The 17534-nt window shown below is 32.8% G+C and overlaps 2 protein-coding genes across 2 annotated transcripts; one reads left to right on the top strand and one right to left on the bottom strand.

Moving 5' to 3' along the window:
- Positions 1-2441: 2441 nt before the first annotated feature.
- LOC131806789 (P2R1A-PPP2R2A-interacting phosphatase regulator 1-like) lies at positions 2442-4717 on the bottom strand. Its single transcript, XM_059131459.1, has one exon. It carries the CDS (start codon positions 4326-4328, stop codon positions 2991-2993), a length of 1338 nt encoding a protein of 445 aa, XP_058987442.1. The 5' UTR covers positions 4329-4717; the 3' UTR covers positions 2442-2990.
- Positions 4718-12106: 7389 nt separating this feature from the next.
- LOC101891068 (protein C12orf4 homolog) lies at positions 12107-16583 on the top strand. Its single transcript, XM_005186817.4, has 5 exons — positions 12107-12602; positions 12678-13383; positions 13667-13808; positions 13876-14408; positions 16447-16583. Exons 1-5 carry the CDS (start codon positions 12422-12424, stop codon positions 16565-16567), a joined length of 1683 nt encoding a protein of 560 aa, XP_005186874.2. The 5' UTR covers positions 12107-12421; the 3' UTR covers positions 16568-16583.
- The last annotated feature ends 951 nt before the right edge of the window (positions 16584-17534 follow it).

Genomic DNA, 17534 nt, shown 5'->3' with positions numbered 1-17534 from the left:
GGAATGGTATCCTGGCAAAAAAATCGCAGTAAAATATGCCAAAAAAGTGCGAATGAAAAAAATCTCTTTGATGTGGTTTTTTTTCAAATTTGACATACTATATTGAAGCGAACATTTTTTATTATTTTGGCTTCTGAATGAATAATATTAATAATGAAACGAGTGACCTACGTACATCCTGCTTATTTCATATGACAATAAACCGTCCAATGAGAACACAAAAAATGCAATTCATTGGGACTGCAATCAGTGAAATATCGTATATGAAGGGCGCAAAATGGTAGAGCGAGTGGAACATTTAGTAAAAAAATGATTTATATCCTTCCAGAAATTTTTCCTAAACTTTCAGGATATCTTAAATCGCTTTTGCAGGTAATGATAATAATGTAATACTTAACCGAGGATCATAGGTTAAGTATAGTTTACATTTTAACCATATTTTGCATGCTCATTTCAATAAAGGTTGGTAATTTGAGAAGAAACCATCCTCGCAAAAATGATCACGTTTTGGTATAACCATCAAATGATTTAAGCAATTTTCGGGGTCTTGGACATTTTTTTCATTTTTATTTGGCATGTTTGTTTCTAAGGAGTAGGGTCCATCTTGGTCTTGACCACATTCATCAATTGATTTGGCTAAAAAAATTGTATTTAGGCTACTCTAGGGTGGAGAATCATCTTACAGATAAATGTCCTTATAGGCATTTTTTTTTTTTTTGAGTATAGTTCCAATATTAGTGTACCTCCAAGTCCACTTTCCCAAACAATGTGTTGTCAGAATATAAAATTTTGTATTCTATTCAATTTGTAACACCCATGAGAATATTGGTTGGGAACGTAGATTTGGTATGTACGTCTATATGACATAAACTCGGAAATCTCAAACGCTTTCAGTCGGAAATTGTGGCAGAAACATGAAAAAATTACGATTATTAATTTCTCGATATTCTAAACGTTGTAAAAACAAATCCCAAATCACATCTCATTTGAATGGAAAATGTTGCTAGGCTCTTTACAATACCACAAATTGAGCCGAGTTTCCACATGGGGCTATTATAGATGTTCTGTATCATATAGGTTTTTAATAGGCTGAAAAATAAGATCAGCCTATTCAAAATATCTAAAACCTATGGTGGTTGATTATCTATTATAATTTTTGCAATGAATGTTTATTTCTATTTAGAAATTACTTATAAGAAAAAAATGTGCCGCTTACATAATTCAGATCTGTGTTCAATTTGGCTTTAAAAAATTAGCATTATTGACTAAAAGTACGGGCCGGCAACGCGGACCGGGCCAGCTAGTATTTAATAAACTAGAGAACTTTGTAATGTATTATTGGTATCCAAGGCTTCTTTATTACTGATTGAATCTGTAAAAAATTTCTAATAAAAGTTCCCGGTCGATGTAAGTCCCGGATAGGTCTAATGGTCAAAGCATGGTACAATGATTTCAAGGTAGGGCAGAACTACCATATGATTTCAATTTTTTTATTTTTCTGGCTTAATATGTCAACTTCATTTGCTTATGTGTGTGTCTTCTTTTCAATAATAAAAAAATTGTTCACAAAATATTTAAATTCGGGTGTTTTTAAAATGCTTATTGCAACGTATGCATCGACAAAGTCTACAGTTTTTGTCGCGAAATAAACCATAAGAGATATATAGAACATGATTTTGAAAAGAAATGTTGACCTTTTATTCAGTTTTCGCGGTTTTAAATTATTTATTCAAAATCAATGCAACAAGTTGTTTGCTTTTTTATTGTTTTCATAGCAATTCTGACATTACAAGCCAAACAGGTAGACCTCTATACTTGCAATTTTTTCAAAGTTGACCTACCTTCTCTTCATTGTACCATGGGTCAAAGTCTGTTGCGGACTTACTTTTGCGTACACTTTAATTTACCCATATCATTTACTGCGAAAATGTAAGACCTAGGATAATTTAAATACAATATCTTAAAATATCAAACATAAACCAACATCGTTTTATTGTTTTGAATATTTTCACAAATTTTATTTTTTTACTAATTCGAAATAGTTTCTAAATATAGGGACCATAAACTTAACCATTATCAATATTATTAAAGCGCACGGGGGACATTAAAACATCTAAATAATAGGCATTATTATACAAAGAAAAACAAATTGTTTTTTTTAATTATCTTAGATAAGAGTAAAATTTATCGATTAGAACAAACGTTACACAAAACATAAGCTTGATGTGCAAAAATAATTATAATAATTTGATGATAGGAAGGAAAGGAGGGATGAGATGAGAACGATGCGTATTCGCGTTTAATACATCTGAAAACTACATCAAATTTTAAACATATGGTTAAATACAACTAAAAAGAGTTATACATAATTTATACATATGATATATATATATATATATATATATATATATATATATATATATATATATATATATATATATATATATTTTTTATTTAAATACGGATGAATAATGGCAACGGAATATTAAATGAATCATCTTTGATTTGATGTTGTACAAATAAAGAATGCAATCTGCTGAAAATTTCGAACAAATTTCAAATAGGTACAATTTTTTATAGAATACTAGAGTAATGTACACAGACTGAAATTTCAAATCAAAAAGTTATTCGAACATTCTTTAATGTATGGTGAATTTTGCAAATCTGTAGATAAGCAGAAAAGGGATTAAGTAAGGCTTATAGCGCAATAGTTTGAACCTTGGTTTCAAACATCCGTCCGTAAACAAATAATAAATTTACCATGTTAAAGACAATTTTGTTAACAAGTTTCTACAGACAGACACGTGTAAGGGGACGTTTAAGCATGGTTACTACTGCTTATACGGTAAAGTTTCACTTGAATATTTCCTAAAAAGCATTTCAAAAAATGGTTTAATAAGTAAATAACTAACTAATATCTAGTATTTCTGATTTTGTGTCATTTCAAATATTCCATGTTGGTTGGTAGGTACGATCCACAGGGAGAAAGCTTACATTTTATCTTCCAATGCATTTGTTGTGGTTTCAATTATCATTTTGTTGCAACATTCATCTAATGCAGTTGCATGTGGTTTTATAATATCCATTAGGGTAGATTCATCCTGTATGACGGGTGGCAAGGATTCGCGTAGAAGTTTTTCATTAATAGAAATGCCTTCGTCTAAACTGTTGCTGTTACCCACAGACATGGGTTCACTGTTATTAGATGCTCCTGATAGGGCATTCGATGAAGAGGATGATGACGAAGAGCATGAATTGCTAGCTAATGTCGAGCCGGATTCGATTACATCTCCACCGAACGATGAAGACGACATTGGCGACGAACAGGCAGAGTTGTTTTGGTTCATGCAGGAATTTTGATTGTGTGTATATAATTTTGAAATCAATAATTTCGGTGTGATGCGTCCATCATATGTACCAGTGCCCGAGTCAGGACTTGGGCACACCGAACTTGAAGGCGATTGGCATATTGGAGACGACCCCCGACTTTCGCAAAACATTTTCTTGCTTGGAGGCTGAGAGTAAAGGGAATTCCAAGTACTACCAATGGATGATGGCTGTTCATCCAATTCAAATTTTCGTTTGACTGGACCTAACTGTGATGGTCTGATAGCTATGGGAGACATTGAGCGTCGTGTGGCAAAGGTACTACGTCGAGTTGGAGATGGCGATAAGCCATATGGAAGACGTAAATTGGCACGATTGTTTGTAGGACTTGGGCTGGAGCAACCTCCACTGCCGTTATTAGGTAATGTACCCCCAACAACAACTTGTAAAGAATTGGTTAACTCATCTGATGACTTGCATGACCAGTTCTCCGCAACCAAAGAAAGATCTTCCCAGCTTTGTGATATTTGTATGGCACTATGTACCTCTCGTTCATGATTAACTTCCCTTGAATTCAAGCCATCCACGCATTCTTCCTGTCTCAGTTGTGATATGCGAGGTGTAACACATCGTGTTGATTGTCCACCTCCATTATTGTTGCCAGCGCTTGTTGCTGCTCCTCCAGATCCAGCACATCTGGCTGGGCTGTAACTTGCTGAATACCTTCGTCCTCGAGGAGCAAATATATTGAATACTGGAACAGGTGAAACTTCCCTAGAAGGGGGTTGCGATCGCGGTATTGGTACGCTTAAACATCTCTTGAGAGCTTTTGAAGATAGCACAGTTGTAACTGTCGTTGCCGTTGAATCGCCTTGATTTATTGCCGTCACCGCAGCACTAGTTGGTAAAACTTGCATTTCGGCCAATGATTTATCCACTTCGTTTTTGCTACCTTTCTGTGTATTCCCATCATCTTTGACTGCCTCTAAGTTAACTTCCATTTGTATAGTGCTCAGTTTTTCGTCCGTTTTATAATATCCGTCACGCAATTTTCCTCTTTTTCACTTTTTAAGTTAGGTATTTAGTTTTTCTTTGCGTTTTTCAGAACTTGATGCAGCCAGCGTTTGTTGGGGTTCTTGATTTTTTCTATGTGGCAGGGTTCGGAATTTCTCTTGTGTATTGTATTTGCACGATAGCAGCAGCAGAAAAAAACATCAACATGCTAACAAACAATAACATGGAAAACCTGCAATCCGACGAACGTGTGAGAAAACTGGATAACAACGAATTGCACTGTCAACTTAATAGTGGGAATAAATAAATAATTGTCAAGTATAGACAATTTAAATGTAGCATAAGATATCAAACTATTTCAAATTTCGTATTCCAAATTCTCCACCGATTCTTTAAAATATTAAGCCAGAAACATATGACAATTAAACCTATCACATGTAAAAGGATACCTTATGGTTTTAAAATATATTTGTGATTAATGTGTTGTGTTTTATGTGTTGTACGATAAATCTGTTTAATGTTTTTGTATAAGTGTGCACGCAAGACTAAACAGACGCAACCATTTAGTGCAAAACACTTTTGATTAGGTGGCCTTCAGCTGTTTTTGCTGACAGCTATATTGAAGCGCGCCTGTTTTAAATTTTGTTGAAATTAACAAGAACACCATCCACGAGGATTGCTAACTGAAAATAAGGAGAGTACCATGGTAGAAGAATATAGGTAGATTTATTTTTTACCTTCATTTTTATTAAAAACATCTTTTTGGTTTAGTTGAATTAATTCATCTGTTTTAGAGCTGCAAAAATGTAAAAGTTTTAACAAAAATAACCGATTTCTCTTTATGATATCGGAAAAAATTGCAAAACTAGTAGATTCTTGCAGGTTCTGGCATTTAATTGCCTGAATAAAATTGTTTCTTTCGGTAGTCTTGTAATGTAAAGGCATATACATATGTACACATTTTGTATGTATACATATTATTTTGAGTAAAAAAGAAAATAACTTTGAAAATTTTCAAATTTTGTTGAAACTTAATTCATATTAACAGCTTTCACTTCATTGTTCCAGCAGCTGTGTCGCTGCGACTACCTGAATCTACAACAAGTACAATTGAACAACGTAATGCTAGTGTCGATTGCTATTTCAATTATTAAATTGAATAAAAATTCCATGGAAGAATTAGGAAGGTAAAGTCATGTAGTCATATATTTACTATTTTTTTAAATTTAAACATTTGACATCTCATTATCAAAATCTGTTTTCATAAATCCATTGTATACACACAAAATTGGAGATGGGAACTGTTTTTTATGCCATAAATTTTGACAAGGTAAATTACAGAAAATGCTGAGTTGGGAATGCTAATTTGAAATGAGGTTACCTTTATTTCATTGTACCATGAAAAATTCCTAGTCTTCGTCGTTGTTCTTTAAAATTTGACATTAGAATGCCTAGCCATAACGGCAAGCTGCTTATGTATAACTGTCAGCTATAACTATCATCATATAAAAAAAAAAAATAGGATTTAACGTTAAAAAAACAAAACTGATTTTTATACCCTCCACTATACCTAGTATGGAGCATGGTTTAATAAGAACTGTTGCTCAACTTCAAAGAAACTAGAGAAATTCAGCTCTGTGTTGGAGTCTTATAGTCTCAAATCATGGTATAGTCTCACAGCTGCTGGGACAATGAACTGTCAAATCGATTTTGGAATTGAAAAAGTTGAATGAAAAATTATTGAAATTTGTAAACATTGTTGAAAAATTCATATTTTAACAACCACCGATTTACGTCGCATAAGGGCCCCATATATCAGTACCTCCCTGTATGCGGTATTTTTACGATTTTAGGTACAATATTCACCGAAATTGTCTGAAATTTCGTATTTGAAATTCGTAATAGGTACTGCAGCCCATGGTACAATGATATCAAGGTAGGGCTATGAAACCATATGGTTTTAGTTTTTTTATTTTCTTGGCTTAATATGTCATCTTTATTTGTTTATGTGTGTGTTTTCTTTTCAATGACAATAAAATTGTTCAGAAAACATTCAAATTCGGGTGTTTTCAAAATGTTTATTTCAACGTATGCATCGACAAAATCCAGAGTTTTTGTAGCGAAATAATACTTTAGAGATATATAGTACATGATTTTGAAAAGAAGTGTTGACCTTTCATTCAGTTATCGCGGATTTCAATTATTTATTCAAAATAAATGCAACAAGTTGTTTGATTTTTTATTGTTTTGATACTAATTCTGACATTACAAGTTGGCCTACCTTCTCTTCATTGTACCATGCTACAGCCTGTGACAGAAAATTGTCCATTCAAGTCCAGGTCTTTGTATAGCCCCGATATAATGTTGCCTACATTAGCTACATTATTAACACGATTTTTATTCTACGAAGAAGCCAGCCGATGACATAAGCCAGCCAAAAAAAGCGCCTTATGTATTTCCACCTATGCTACTTTTTTACAAGTTTATTTTTCGTTTTATGATTTCAATCACAATAATGTATTTTGACATTAAATTTAGTAGAAAGCTGAAAGCTTGTACTAAAATAAAAACAAGTTCCTACGATAACCAATTGTTTCCTGTTACAAATAGTACAATCAAACCAGCTTGCTTTTGCTGCTACCTTAATGTAACAGTTATATGGTAATGCAGGTAGCCGCAACAACACAACTGACGGTACAAACTGTCATTTTTGCAATTAAAAAATTTTGCAATTTTTTTCAATGTTATAGAGGAAAAAAGCCGCTGTCGCAGAAAAAAGTTCTGGAACAGCGGAAAAATAATGAATTCTTTTATAAAGGAAAGAAATGTCAAATAAACGTTTTATAAGAAAAAAATTTTCGTTTCATATTCTCATAAGACAAGAATCCAGCCCAAAATGTTGCTAGGCCCTCATTAATTTTGCGCGATTTGTTGTTTTATGAAAAAATAATAGTAACGATAACTCACAAATGTATTATTTCCGTCTTCTTTGGCACCTAAAAACAGGGAGAAACATTTTATTTATCTTTTTTTGGGCATAAATCTATTAAATGGACATTTTATACCATTCATTTTAAATTAATCTTTATCGGTGCTGTTGTTCTTGTGATGTCAAGGAATGACATTTCATTAAAATAAAATGCCTGTCTTTATAGATTACAAAACCAGAATAACCAGCCGAAAATGGTGCTATATTTTCGCATTACCATCTATTACATCTTTCTTTAGAATAAATTCATTTTTTCAGAGGTGAAACTGGTAGTCATTGCATTTATTTTCACAGTGGCATCCACGGTACAATAAGAAAGGTTGAAGAACTTCAAATATACTAGGAAAATGCAACTCTGCGCCCGAGTTTTATAGTGTCAAATATACTTTTAAACCTTCTACAATTGTAAAATAAAACTTCAATTAAGTTCTTCAATATAAAATTAACGTTTTTTAGTTATCCATTTTTTATTTAGCCAAGAAAATAAAAAATGAAAATCATATGGTATCGTGCTCTAATATGTTTGCAATTTTTTCAAAATTATTAATTTGACAACATCTCATTGTCAAAATGCATATTTTTAAATCCATTGTATATACACAAATCGAAGATGGTAACATTTTATTGTATTCAGTGAAATTTGACAAGATAATTTACAGAAAACGCAGAGATGGGTATAATTATTAATTGAAATGACTTGACTTCATTAATTTTACCATGAGTATCGTAGTCCTATCTTGATTTTGTTGTACCACACATGAACATTTAGAGTCGATCTAGAAATATTCGTCCGGCTGGTCCACACGATAGTTCTCGAGAAAAAAGAGTACGATTTGGAACATCGTAATATTTATGTCAAAATTAGATGAAGTTGGGAGGTGGCCGTTATTGTCTACTTCTTCTGCTATCTCCCCCCTTCAAAAAAAATTAACATTCAAAATGTTGCTAAATAAAAATGCCCTAAGTAGTTCAAACTTTACACATTTTAATATATAAAGAACTTAGGTCATGTGCGACTGTGGACATTATTGGCTCACTCGTCAGCGTATCTTCCTCACGAATGGTCACCATTTTGAATAATATCTCTGGGAAGGTGTGAAATCAATGTTCGATATTCTTCAAACTTCGAGCATTCAATATTTTCTACCAACTTTACGTCTCCAATGAATATGTGATATGTTGGTCCTCTTTCTGGTAATTTCCCCTTTCTATGAAAACAGGCTGCTGTGAACACAACAGCAGCGACATCAGGCAAAAAGTCCTTAAGTTCCGACTGGCGGCATCGGCAGTAGCAATACTCAGCCATTATCTTTTGACATCAATGTGAAGAAATAGCCTTTAGCCCGATTTTAACTTAGATCATATTACCGCCAAAAACGGTATCTCCATGGCATAATTACAGAAGGTACTCCCTAAATACAATTTTTTTCTTTTTGTGTCCTTATTCTGTCAAAACATAAACACATTTTGTGTATATGTGTGTATTGTTTTGAATAAAAAATACAATAATTTGAAATTATTTCAAATTTGGTTTCAAAATAAATGAAATGTGTAACAAATTGCACAATTTTGTGATAAAAAAAGTTTACTCTCAAACCCCAAATTTACTCACAAACAAACATGGACAAATAAAAAAGCAGCTAAGTTCGCCCGGCCGAACTTCTAATACCCTCCACCATTTGGTGAACAAAATTTAAAAAAAGTACCACTTAAATGAAAACTGTTATATGGAGACTATACGAACACGTGGCCCTGCTTACGAAAGTTTTGGTCATAGGCTGTAGTACCTATCACGAACTTCAAATACCAAATTTGAAACAATTCCGGTGAATAATGCCGCTAAAACCATAAAAATACCGAATATCGAGATATACTGTTATATGAGGGATATACGAAAACGTAAACCTACATACAAATTTTTTGTCATAGGCTGTAGTATCCAGTACGATATTTAAATACGAAATATGTTACAATTCCGGTATCGAGTATCGGGAGGTACCGTTAAATGGGGGCTATACGAAGACATGGACCTGCATACAACAATTTTTGTCATAGGCTGTAAGAAATTTTAAATAATTTCGGTAAATAATGTTGCTAAAATCATGAAAATACCGAATATCGAGAGATGCCGTTACATGGGGGCTATACGAAAACGTGGACCGTCATGGTCCATTTACATTTAACACCTTACAACATTTAATACACCTTGTTTAAAACAATACATCAGTGATCGAAAAAAAAACAGTACACATAGTGTACTGTACCGGTACAGTATCATTAAAAAAATTTTAGCGGCAGTGTACCGGCACCGTCGTAGAAAAATACATGTTCCCAAGCGTTGATGCATCTACCTATATTCTTCTATCATGACCGGTACACTACCACTAAAAAATATTTTAGTGATACTGTACCGCAACACAACGATGATCGTAGTGTACCACAGTCGGAGCGCTAAAAATCGTAGTCGGGACACTAAAAAATCGTATTGTACCGTAGTGTTTCGCAATCGGAGCATTAAAAAATCGTAGTGTACCACATGCACCACATTAAAAAATCGAAATCATAAAACTGATTTAAAACACTCAGCCATACTTTGTAAGATATTTAGTTTTTTACGCCTACATTCATTGATTTTTTTTGGTACCACAAAATAACAGGTAAATTATTTTCGTAGAAAACTAAACATTACAATTTTCATTGGTTAAATACAAAATATTATCACTTCAGATTTGCTCCTTTTTTATTCTTTCTACCTATTTCCATATTTTTCTACTTTCTTCAATTTCGCAACCAATCTAAACACACATGGCAAATAAAATAAATTCTGCTTTTATTTTCATAATATTGAATTTTATAAGTAGTTTTTGCATTATCAAAGAAACATTAAACATCTAATTTTTCTCACAAATCGTAAACGACACATATGTGGTACCATGGTACAATGAAGAGAAGGTAGGTCAACTTTGAAAAAATTGCAAGTATAGAGGTCTACCTGTTTGGTTTGTAATGTCAGAATTACTATCAAAAAAATAAAAAAGCAAACAACTTGTTGCATTGATTTTGAATAAATAATTTAAAACCGCGAAAACTGAATGAATGGTCAAAGTTTCATTTCAAAATCATGTTCTATATATCTCTTATGGTTTATTTCGCGACAAAAATTGTAGATTTTGTCGATGCATTCGTTGCAATAAGCATTTTGAAAACACCCGAATTTGAATATTTTCTGACCATTTTTTTTGTTATTGAAAAGAAAACACATACATAAACAAATGAAGTTGACATATTAAGCCAGAAAAATAAAAAAATTAAATCATATGGTAGTTCTGCCCTACCTTGAATTCATTGTACCATGTGTGGTACCATGGCAGAAGAATACAGGTAGATGCGTCAATGCTAGGGAGCATTGATATGTCAAAAAAAATTTAAATGGTTTTTCAAATATAAGTAGATTTTTATATACTTTCTTATACTACGTCATTCGGAAGCTTTTATAATTAGCGTTTTTCAACATTATTTACAAATTTAAATAATTTTTCATTCAACATTTTCAATTCCAAAATTGGTTTGACAGTTCATTGTCCAAGCAGCTGTGTCGACGCGTCTACCTATATTCTTCTACCATGTGTGGTACACTACCGGTCATGGCAGAAGAATACAGGTAGATGCATCAACGCTTGGGAGCGCGTTTTTTTTAACAATTTTAACAAATTTAAATAATTTTTCATTCAACATTTTCAATTTCAAAAGTTGTTTGACAGTTCATTGTACCAGCAGCTGTGTCGACGCGTCTACCTATATTCTTCTACCATGCTACCGGTACATTATTTTTTTAATGTTCCGCCATCTGGAACACAACGATTTTGTAGTGCTCCGACTACGGTACAGTACGATTCTCGTTATGCTCCGGTACAGTATCACTAAAATATTTTTTTAAGGGTTGTGCTCCGGTACGCTACATTATCTTAGTGTACCACTTCACCTCGGAACGGTGCAGAACACTACGGTACAGTACCATGTACACTACGGTAGATTAATTCAGGTAACAGCAAGTGTTGTTGTTTTTTATGTAATACAAGTGTCAGAGTAATATTTCCAAAAATGTAAACAAAACAATTAATTTTCAATAAATTATTTTTATTTAAAAAATTTCAATTTTTAATTCGGATTATTAAATTTAAAATGCAGAAGAATAGCTCTTAAAATATTTGATTTTAACGCTTTCATATCATACCCCTGTATGTAAAGTTGTTAGCTGTAGGTCCAAATCTCTAAACACCTCACCCAAATGCTAGAAAATCGTGGTAAAAGCAGGTAGTCAATGATTGAGGGATGCAGGTAGATGCATCAACACTTGGAAACATTGATATGTCAAAACTTTTTAAATGTTTCTTCAAAAATAAGTAGATTTGTATATGTTTTCCTATTGGAGGTTGTAATGATATGCATTAAAAAAATTAGGAAATTTTAATAGTTTTTCATTCAAAAATGTCAATTCCAAAATTGGTTTGGTAGTCTCCAGCAGCTGCGTCGATGCGACAGCCTGTATTCTTCTACCGCATCGACACAGCTTCTGTGACAGTGAACTGTCAAACCAAATTTGGGATTGAAAAATTGAATGAAAAATTAGCGACTGACGTCGTATAAGAAAATATTAAAAAATCTACTTAGTTTTTACAAAACTTTTTAACAAGTTTGATGGATCTACCTGAGTTCTTTTACCATTAGTTGAACAATCTAGTTCTCAAAACGGATCGTTTTAGTTCAGTTCCATCGAGTTCAATCGTCCGTTTCGGTTTTGGCGTTCATATCAATAATAAATATTATTCAATTATAAACAATAAAACTTTATATTCATTGGCATTTGTAATTTGGAAATATTTATTTTTTTCTTCATGCCAATAGAAACATTTTTTCTTTTATTTACTAAAAAATGACAAAAGGGAGAAATCTCAAAGCAGGCGAAAGAAGAAGATTTACTGAAAGTTCAATGTAAACTAAAGGATAGTTCTGGTTGTTCCTTTCACGCTGCAGTTCTTTTGAACTAGACGGACAGACATCGCTCAATTTTTTGGGGGCGTATTGAAAAATATGTTGGATATTGGAAAGTCGACAACCAAGCCATTCATTTATAATTACAAGGACCAAGAAGGTTCTTGCAAGAATGTGTCGTTAGATATTCGTATACCATACGATGATTGTTTGGATGAATTGGTGACTCAGGTCTTGTCCAAAATGGATCCGATGATGAGGTTCTTGGACGAAAATGCTGGTTAGTATAAATAATTTTTTTAATCATTTAAATAATTTTATTTAAGTAAATAATTTTGCACAATCAAAATTAAAGCCATTAAACGCGGTCTGAAGGAGTTTATTGATGTTGAAAACCAAAAATTTCGGGATGAATATGCTGATGAGCTACTGGAAAAAGTTCGAAATAATGACATCGATGTTGAGGAAATCATACGGGATACCGAACGTCACTACAAGGAGGAGCTCATACAATTTGCAGACCGTATTGGGCCAACAGATGAAGATATATTTGCCCAAAGTTTTCATCGTCTGGTACACTCTTCCCAACTGGAAGAGATCCTGAAGAAAGAGCGAGCATATGCTAAAGTTATTGCAAGTATCACCAAAGAAATGGATAAAGAGGTTGAAACGCTGAACAATTCACAACAAGAAGAAATGGAATCGAAAATTAATCAACTAGATATAACCACCACGCCGGAGGACATAAACAATCTATTGGCCCAACAATATTCTACACAGAATTTTGTTCGTAAACGCTATGAATCAGAATTGGAGGCGAAAATTGGGCATCAAAAGAATGAATATCGTCAGTGGATTACAAGTCAAGTTAGTGAATTATTTCAATCCAGTCCAGTTTCAACGCCACTGGGCAATCGTTCGTCTATGTTCATTTCCCAACAACCATCAATGGAGGAAAGTTTTACCATACATTTGGGATCCCAACTGAAGCATATGCATAATATTCGTATATTGAGTGCTAACGTCAATGATTTGTGTAGTCCATTGCATGCAGATGAAAGGTAAATTGACCAGTAAATAGGGACATTGATTATAACTATTATGGCCAATGTGCAGGATTATGAAAATAAATTCAAATGAATTAACCCTTTTTGCTTTATCTTCTTTATAAGATCTGTTAATGTTCAGATGTATTTCTCGTATATATTGAAGCTTCAACAGGAAAAAACTATTTATTGAATATGAATATATATTATATGAATATATACGCATTTCCTGCTTGATTACGATGCAGGTTACACTATCAATTTTATTTAAATTAAAATATTAACTAATCCATTTCAGTTTAAATGGCCTCAATATGGCTTTGGGTCTCTACTCTAGTTCCCTATGCGGTGTTGTTGTTTTAACGCCATCAGTGCAGGCACAAGCTAATAAAGACATAATAAAAAATGCTAATATGTCAACAGAATTTCATTTTAATCAGGTAATATGGAAAATCAATAACTTTCTTAAAAATAACTAAAAAACTAAAACTTATTTTATTTTTTTAGATTGATGACCAACTTGAAAAAATTGAACAGCAAATTCGCCAATTGAATCTCCTCAACTCTTCATCTACTCCCAGTACTAAAAGTTTAAGTACAGTTAGTACTGATGTTAGTATAGGCAGTACAGAGGGTGGTGAGAATGATGGCATCGTCTCTGGTGTCATAAATCCATCGGTTCAAAGTAGTGCTACTAACTCACCCGTTAAGACTAGTGCAAAATTAAAAACTGGCGACTTTTTCATTACTAAACATTCCAATCTATCGCAGTCGCATGTTATCTTCCACTTAATCTCAGATGAACCAATAAATTCTCCAAGTGAAATTAACTCAAGACATCCTGTGATATTGGGTTTACGCAACATCCTCAAGACAGCAAGTCGCCATGATGTTACAACTCTAACAATACCGGCTTTATTGCGACATGAAATGTCTGAAGATATGACGGTGCAATGGTGCATGCGTCGTGCTGAATTGGTATTTAAATGTGCTAAGGGTTTTATGATAGAATCGGCATCTTGGGGTGGCGCTGAACTGAGGTAAGTAATCATATGCATATGATAGTAAATATATATTAAACTACAGCGTATTTAGTACACATTTTTTGGGTGTTGGGGGGGTATCAGTAGCTGAAAACCGATGCATTTTTTGATAGACCTTTAGCTATAAATACTCACTATAGCATAAAGGCAGGAATTTTTTTAGCCTTCGGATATTTTGAGAAAATTTTTAAGGTCACTTAAACCCATTTCTATCAATTCGGCGACATACAGCGTTAAATCTACTGACAGTTAATAGGTTGATTAGGGACGTTGCTCGGTGGCCACGTGATATGATATATCTTGACATTTTATTTTTATTTAACGACTAAGACTGAGGGAAATCTTTGCATGAAAGCATCCTGTTTTATTAGTTTTTGTGGAGAATCACATCCTCTAGATGCCCTAATTAAATCAGTTTTTCTTATTTGATTTACAAATATACATATAGCTTTTGGTACTTTGGGGTAGAAAACGCTGTAGGCTCGGCGAGTTAAGCTGCAGCTGGTATGTTTAGTTCTGCTAAAAAATATCTAAAACGACACCAAAATCCATATTGAAATCGCCTTCCTACACTTTTGGGCCTTGTAGCAAGCAGCGTTCGAAAATAAACAGTATGGTATTGTACCGTAGTGTTCTGTACCGTTCCGAGGTGGAGTGTTACACTAAGATAATGTCCCGTACCGGAGCACAACCCTTAAAAAATATTTTAGTGATACTGTACCGGAGCACAACGAGAATCGTACTGTACCGCAGTCGGAGCACTGAAAAACGTAGTGTACCGCAGTCGTAGCACTACGAAATCGTAAAATCGTTGTGTATCACATGGGGGAACATTAAAAAAATTATGTACCGGTAGTGTACCACATATTTGTCGTTTATGATTTGCGAGAAAAATTTGATGTTTGATGTTCTTGATAGTGCAAAACTTACTAATACAATTCAATATTATGAAAATAAAAGCTGTATTTACTTTTTTCGTCATATATGTTTAGATTAGTTGCGACATTGAAGAAAGTAGAAAAATATGGGAACAGGTAGAAAGAATAAAAAAGGAGCAAATCTGAAGGGATAATATTTTGTATAATTTGTACATTGAAAATTTTAATTTTCCGCGAAAAAGTTTATTTTAGTGGTTCCGTTGTAATGGGTTATTTTGCAAATAATTTACCTGTTATTTTATGGTACCGAAAAGTCAATGAATATAGGTGTAAAAACAAAATAATAAAAGCATGGCTGAGTGTTTAAAATCAGTTTTATGATTTCGATTTTTTTAATGTTGTGCATGTGGTACACTACTATTTTAATGCTCCGATTCCGGAAGACTACGCTTTTTAGTGGTGCAACTCCGGAACACTACGATTTTTTAGTGTTCCGACTGCGGTACACTACGATCATCGTTGTGTTCCGGTACAGTATCACTAAAATATTTTTTAGTGGTAGTGTATCGGTATACTACCGCTAAAAATATTTTTAGGGATACTGTACCGGTACAGTACACTATGTTTGTGTACTGTTTATTTTAGAACGCTGGTACCAAGATAAAAAACAATGTTTCCGTGTATTCGGTAAAGTTTTCTCAAAAGTGTGGAGAGGAAAAGGGGAGAAAAAAACCACAGATATTAAACCATATGGAACGTCTTGCTCTCACAATTCCCCCTAATTACGGTTTATTTGTTCTAATAAGACTGTCTATTCGTATATTATATATTTTGCGAATGTATTTTAAGTATCAGCAGCATCGCTACTGTCACCTAGTATATAACGGTTATTATCTGTGGGTTTTCTCCATCGAAGGCTACCTCAGAAGTGTTTATGCTCATCCGAGCAGCGCACCTGTTGTCTGCAACCTCTTGAAAAAATGCGGCATCATTGTTTTGTTTAAATTTTTGTGACTGTATTTTTAAAGTATTTGGTTTATCCCAAAATATGGAATGCCCCACAACTTTTTGCTGTCTTTTTAAATTAGCATCAAAACCAGACGCAAAATATTACTTGTTAATAAAAACTACTCATGGTTAACAATTCCTTTTTTCAGCACCCTCCAGTTGTTATTGCCTCACGATATATCCGAAGAGCTATTCAACACATTAGCAAGTATGGTTCCCAATGTATTTCGCGTGGCGAATCCTAAAATACTAGTTGATAATTCCAAATAAATCAAGAAAATTGTAATTTTTTAATGTTCGTTTATTTAAACTCGAAAATGTTTATATATATATGGGTGTTTATATTTCGTTTAGGTTTTTATAGCATCTTGCTTTTGTCATCAAATATTATGTTTAATCCTTCAAAAAGAAGTAAACACTTTTCAACACATTCACAATCAAAAATTCCTGTAAATTTCATTCGTTCATTATATGTAGTCATTTTTAATAATTAATGAATATAACTAAATTATGCTCTGTTCTTTTGCTGTTAAATATACATACGTTACTATTCAATGAATAATACCAAATTTATTTAACTTTATTTTCGTGTTGTCACTGATTCACAGGTAAACATAATTAAATTTCAATATATATCTTTAATTGTTGTAGTTTTTAACAATAATAATATTCAATTTATACATTTTTTTAATTTCAATCTACTTTTTGGAACAGAAATGATGTGATAAATTTCACTCATCTCTTTACGTATTTTTTTAAATATTTATTTGAGATTTGTTTGTGTGTTCAGTTATCCACATAAATATATATTTGTTTTGTTCATGCTATAGAATAAGAAGAAATATTCTATAAAATAATTCTATTATGTTTGGTATTAATAATGAGTCTGTTGGATGGTTCTTATAAAAGAAAAATAATATCTTTATCATATAAAAGTGCTTCACAAAATATAATTTTGTCTGTTTAAATTGTATGAGTATTTTATACCTTAGTTTGTTGTAATGTTGGTCGAAAATAATATAAATACTTTGAGAGTTGTCAGTATGTGTTCTGCAGTTTTACAAGCGAAGTGGCTAATAAACATTTTTATGTGACCTGACTATGTTGTATTGTAAGCCAAAAAAGAAATGTCAACAGAAAAATTTTGATATACCATACTACCTATTAAGAATGCATAAAAACTAATTTTTAATCTTTTTAAATTTCTAATAAAATCAAGTTGTAGTTTTGTTAGTCA

This window comes from Musca domestica, unplaced genomic scaffold (genome assembly GCF_030504385.1).
Source record: "Musca domestica strain aabys unplaced genomic scaffold, Musca_domestica.polishedcontigs.V.1.1 89, whole genome shotgun sequence".
NCBI classification, from domain to species: Eukaryota; Metazoa; Arthropoda; class Insecta; order Diptera; family Muscidae; genus Musca; species Musca domestica.
The sequence above is the reverse complement of the archived record's forward strand: the minus strand, read 5'-3'. Positions and strand labels throughout refer to the sequence as shown.

What these genes read in the sequence shown, in the direction of transcription:
- LOC131806789 (XM_059131459.1), bottom strand. Translation starts at nt 4,328, where the DNA reads ATGGAAGTTAACTTAGAGGCAGTCAAAGATGATGGGAATACACAGAAA.
- LOC101891068 (XM_005186817.4), top strand. Translation starts at nt 12,422, where the DNA reads ATGTTGGATATTGGAAAGTCGACAACCAAGCCATTCATTTATAATTAC. An exon ending in GTTCTTGGACGAAAATGCTG is followed by an intron (nt 12,603 to 12,677) that starts GTTAGTATAAAT and finishes TCAAAATTAAAG; the next exon opens with CCATTAAACGCGGTCTGAAG. An exon ending in TGGGGTGGCGCTGAACTGAG is followed by an intron (nt 14,409 to 16,446) that starts GTAAGTAATCAT and finishes TCCTTTTTTCAG; the next exon opens with CACCCTCCAGTTGTTATTGC.